The 3,293-nt window shown below is 33.7% G+C and overlaps 1 protein-coding gene across 2 annotated transcripts; it reads left to right on the top strand.

Annotated features, from left to right (window-relative positions):
* Window positions 1-238: 238 nt before the first annotated feature.
* On the top strand, window positions 239-1,698 carry LOC145307309 (uncharacterized). Of its 2 annotated transcripts, XM_080149672.1 has the most exons (3): window positions 239-491; window positions 708-1,333; window positions 1,506-1,698. In XM_080149672.1, exons 2-3 carry the CDS (start codon window positions 709-711, stop codon window positions 1,613-1,615), a joined length of 735 nt encoding a protein of 244 aa, XP_080005798.1. In that variant the 5' UTR covers window positions 239-491; window position 708; the 3' UTR covers window positions 1,616-1,698. The 2 variants fall into 2 exon arrangements, with proteins under 2 accessions (XP_080005798.1, XP_080005800.1); XM_080149674.1 differs by lacking the exon at window positions 239-491 and having other exon boundaries at window positions 539-1,333.
* The last annotated feature ends 1,595 nt before the right edge of the window (window positions 1,699-3,293 follow it).

Genomic DNA, 3,293 nt, shown 5'->3' on the forward strand with positions numbered 1-3,293 from the left:
TTTAACTTGTTTAACTTAAGAAATCAGATGGACAGACATACGAACGTTACACATAGAGTAAAAATAAGTAATATACTTACATACATTTTATTTTTAAGACTTGATTATAGAGTTACTTTTCTTAGCTAATTATAAATATATTAAAAAACTAGAGCTTATGACGATTCAAAGGATATGCATAGAGTTACTTTTCTTAGCTAATTATATTATATTAAAAAACTAGAGCTTATGACGTTTCTAAGGATATGCATACCATTTTTCTACTATTAACACAAGCCGCGCAATTTGAATTTTAAAAAGGTACTTTTTAACAACCTGGAATTTGGAAAGTTGGAATATACTTACATTTTAAGACTTGATTATAGACTTAGCTAATAATATTATAAATGTAGTATAATTAAATTATTTTATTTTAGTTCCACAGCCACTCATACACCTTCGGCTTCAACTTCAGGAAGTACAACTAATAAGCGGAAGAAAGGCCAGCCAAGGTAAATACTAGGAGCCAAGGGATCTCGCTAACCTCTGAACCGATATTGTTCTCCTTCACAATTAAGCTTCTTATAGGTCCTGGGAAGGTTTTTTTAAACTATTTTTGGGGAGGTTGTCCCAAGAAAAATATTTCTTTACTCTTTAGAAAATCAGATTTAAAATATTCCCCCTCCTATAAAATAACTATTATTAAAATTGAAGCTATTTTATTTCAGTATGGATGTGTCTGTCCTGTCAGGTGTCGAAGAACTTGATTACCAGGTCCATTACCAAGGTACTGCTAGTGATAATAATGAATATGATTATCACTTAACTAAGCGGTATAGGCATGATAGTTCCCTGGGCCTCAGACTTGAAGAAACAGATGTATATCAACCACCTGATCTACCTGAAATACCCCTCGCCGCCCAACAGACGACTATGCCCATTCCAATTACCCCTACGGCCACAGGTATTGATACTTTTCTGTATCCAGATCATAGTACACCGCTACATTGTTCATCATCATCGTCGTCGGGGTGTTCTCCTCCTCCCAAGGGCAAGGGCAAGGGCAAGGGCAAGGGCAAGGGCAAGAATAAACAAACCTTACCCCCAATTGACGAAGGCCAGCCAACAGACAGTACTGAAAAAAATAAAAGGAAACCCTCTGCTAAGAAGGCAAAACCAACAGCTGAACAGTTACAGATCATCAAGCAGTATTTACAGGAAAGTTCATTAAGTGCAGAGGAAAATAAAGGTGCAGGAAGGCCACCTGGCCGGCCTAACAACACCACTATATTGCGCATAGTCCAGAAGAAAAAAGGCAAGAAATTAAATGGCGAAGAAAAAATTAAAATGAAAGGTAGGAGTTTAATTGTTCTGGCCAATGAGAGTTTATTATGAATTATTGGAGCAATTACAATAATGAATAAAGCAAGACTTTTTGTAAATATTACAAATTGGAAGAATCTATTAAATTAAAGTTATCGCAAATATACTTTTATATATATATTTTTATTTTCTTTTATATTCAGACATTCCCGAACAGGAAAAGAAATGCTTCAGGTGGAGATACAACAATGAACAGTTGGTATGGGATGAAAAAGTATCACACATTATAAACACACAGTTCATTAGAAAGTAAGTCAATTTTTTATAATTTTTGTCAAAATCAAAAATTAAAAATATACATCCTGACTGACTCTGATACATTTTTTTTATTTCAGTTACTTCCAAAAAGTGAAAGAGGACAAACAGAATTATCTGAAATGTCTACGTAAGTATTATTGACACAATATTTGAGTTCAGATAAATAAAGTGTTGTGTAGAATTTTTTAAGTTTTTTTAAGTTTGATAAGGAATAAGAATAAAAAACATATCAAATAGCTACAAATAATCGTCATCCTACAACAGATATTATATCAAAATTTAAAAGAATATATGACGTCAGAAAAAAAATAAAAAGTAACCAATGAGAAGCAGGCATTTACTTCTGGCGGCTGCCACTAAAAGTGAACACTAATACTAGGTAACAGGTTCGAAATTGAGACTAAGTTTTATAAGCTTTCTTAAAATCATGAGATAGATATTAAAATTTAAAGAATAAATTTTTACAGGAAAAGAAAATGCCCAGCCAGCTAGTTGATGAGAAATTTGCCAAAGAGATCCTGGATGATGGCTACGAATTGTCCAAGTTAATCGGCGAGCGCGTTATTCGTATCCAGTTGGCTAAATGTAGCGAGACCGAGGACGAGGACGAGACTGACCAGGAGAATGGAGGAGATACTACCAGCATCGAGGACGAGGAGGAGGAGGAGGCTCCAAGCAGTGCTGCAACAACAAACAATGACGAAGATTCAGAACCCGATGTTTTCGCTGTTTTTTTTGAGGAAAAAAAGCAAAAATATCAAGAAGAACAACAAAATAAGAAGATAAAACCAAAGAAGAAGAAAAGCAAAGAAGAACAAGTCAAACTTCTGAGGACAGCCATGTACACAGGTCTGGAGAAATGGCGCAATCAAAACGCCACAAACCTTGTCGATTTCTACAGAAAATCCACCAAAGGAGATAAGAAGAAAGGTTCAAGATCCGCAACCATGGATCTAATCCATGGTACTGTGAAAAACTTATTGGAAGAGGACCAGTATCCAGCCGAAATCAGGGAGCTATTGGGGAACCTTATCCTTCTGCCGGTCAGCAATTCGAGAGTGGAAAGAATATTTTCCCATCTCAAATTGCTTTTCAGCAAAAGGAGGTATAACCTCAAGGCCCAAATGGTTAAGGAACTGATGTTCCTCGGCTACAATAACCTTATTCCCAAATCAAACGTCAAAGATTTTTTGTAAGCTGCTAAGCCATGAGCCGTTTGCTTTGAGATCAATCATTCTTCTTGTACATATTTTATTTTTAATACATCTATATTGTTTAACTTTAATAATATTATCAATAAATTATGAAGAAATAAAATTGAAAATAAACGTATAATTAAAGAATCATAATGGCAATGCATTTCTATTTTCAATTGTGTATGAATATTATGAAATAAACTTATTTAGTACAGCTAATTTCTTATTTATTTATCCATAATAAAAATTCTTTCTTATAACATTGACGTCACAAGAAAAGAAAAGTAGGATGTCTTTATTCATTTATATTACTAAAGAAAGAGTAAAGACTCCCTTGTGTGCGTGCAAGTATTTAAATATAATATGATTTATTGTTATCTTTGGGTCAGCCACGGTGTTCGTACAAAAATGTTTAAATAAAAAGAAACATATTGAATAGCAATGTTTAAATATAACAAAAAACACAATGATTTACTT

This window comes from Acartia tonsa, chromosome 15 (assembly GCF_053477335.1).
Source record: "Acartia tonsa isolate MP-2025a chromosome 15, ASM5347733v1, whole genome shotgun sequence".
Lineage (NCBI taxonomy): Eukaryota > Metazoa > Arthropoda > Copepoda > Calanoida > Acartiidae > Acartia > Acartia tonsa.

Bases quoted from the DNA above. Each gene is read 5' to 3' on its own strand.
- LOC145307309 (XM_080149672.1), top strand. From the start codon at position 709: ATGGATGTGTCTGTCCTGTCAGGTGTCGAAGAACTTGATTACCAGGTC. The intron at 1,334-1,505 runs GTAGGAGTTTAA...TTTTATATTCAG, and splicing joins AGAAAAAATTAAAATGAAAG to ACATTCCCGAACAGGAAAAG.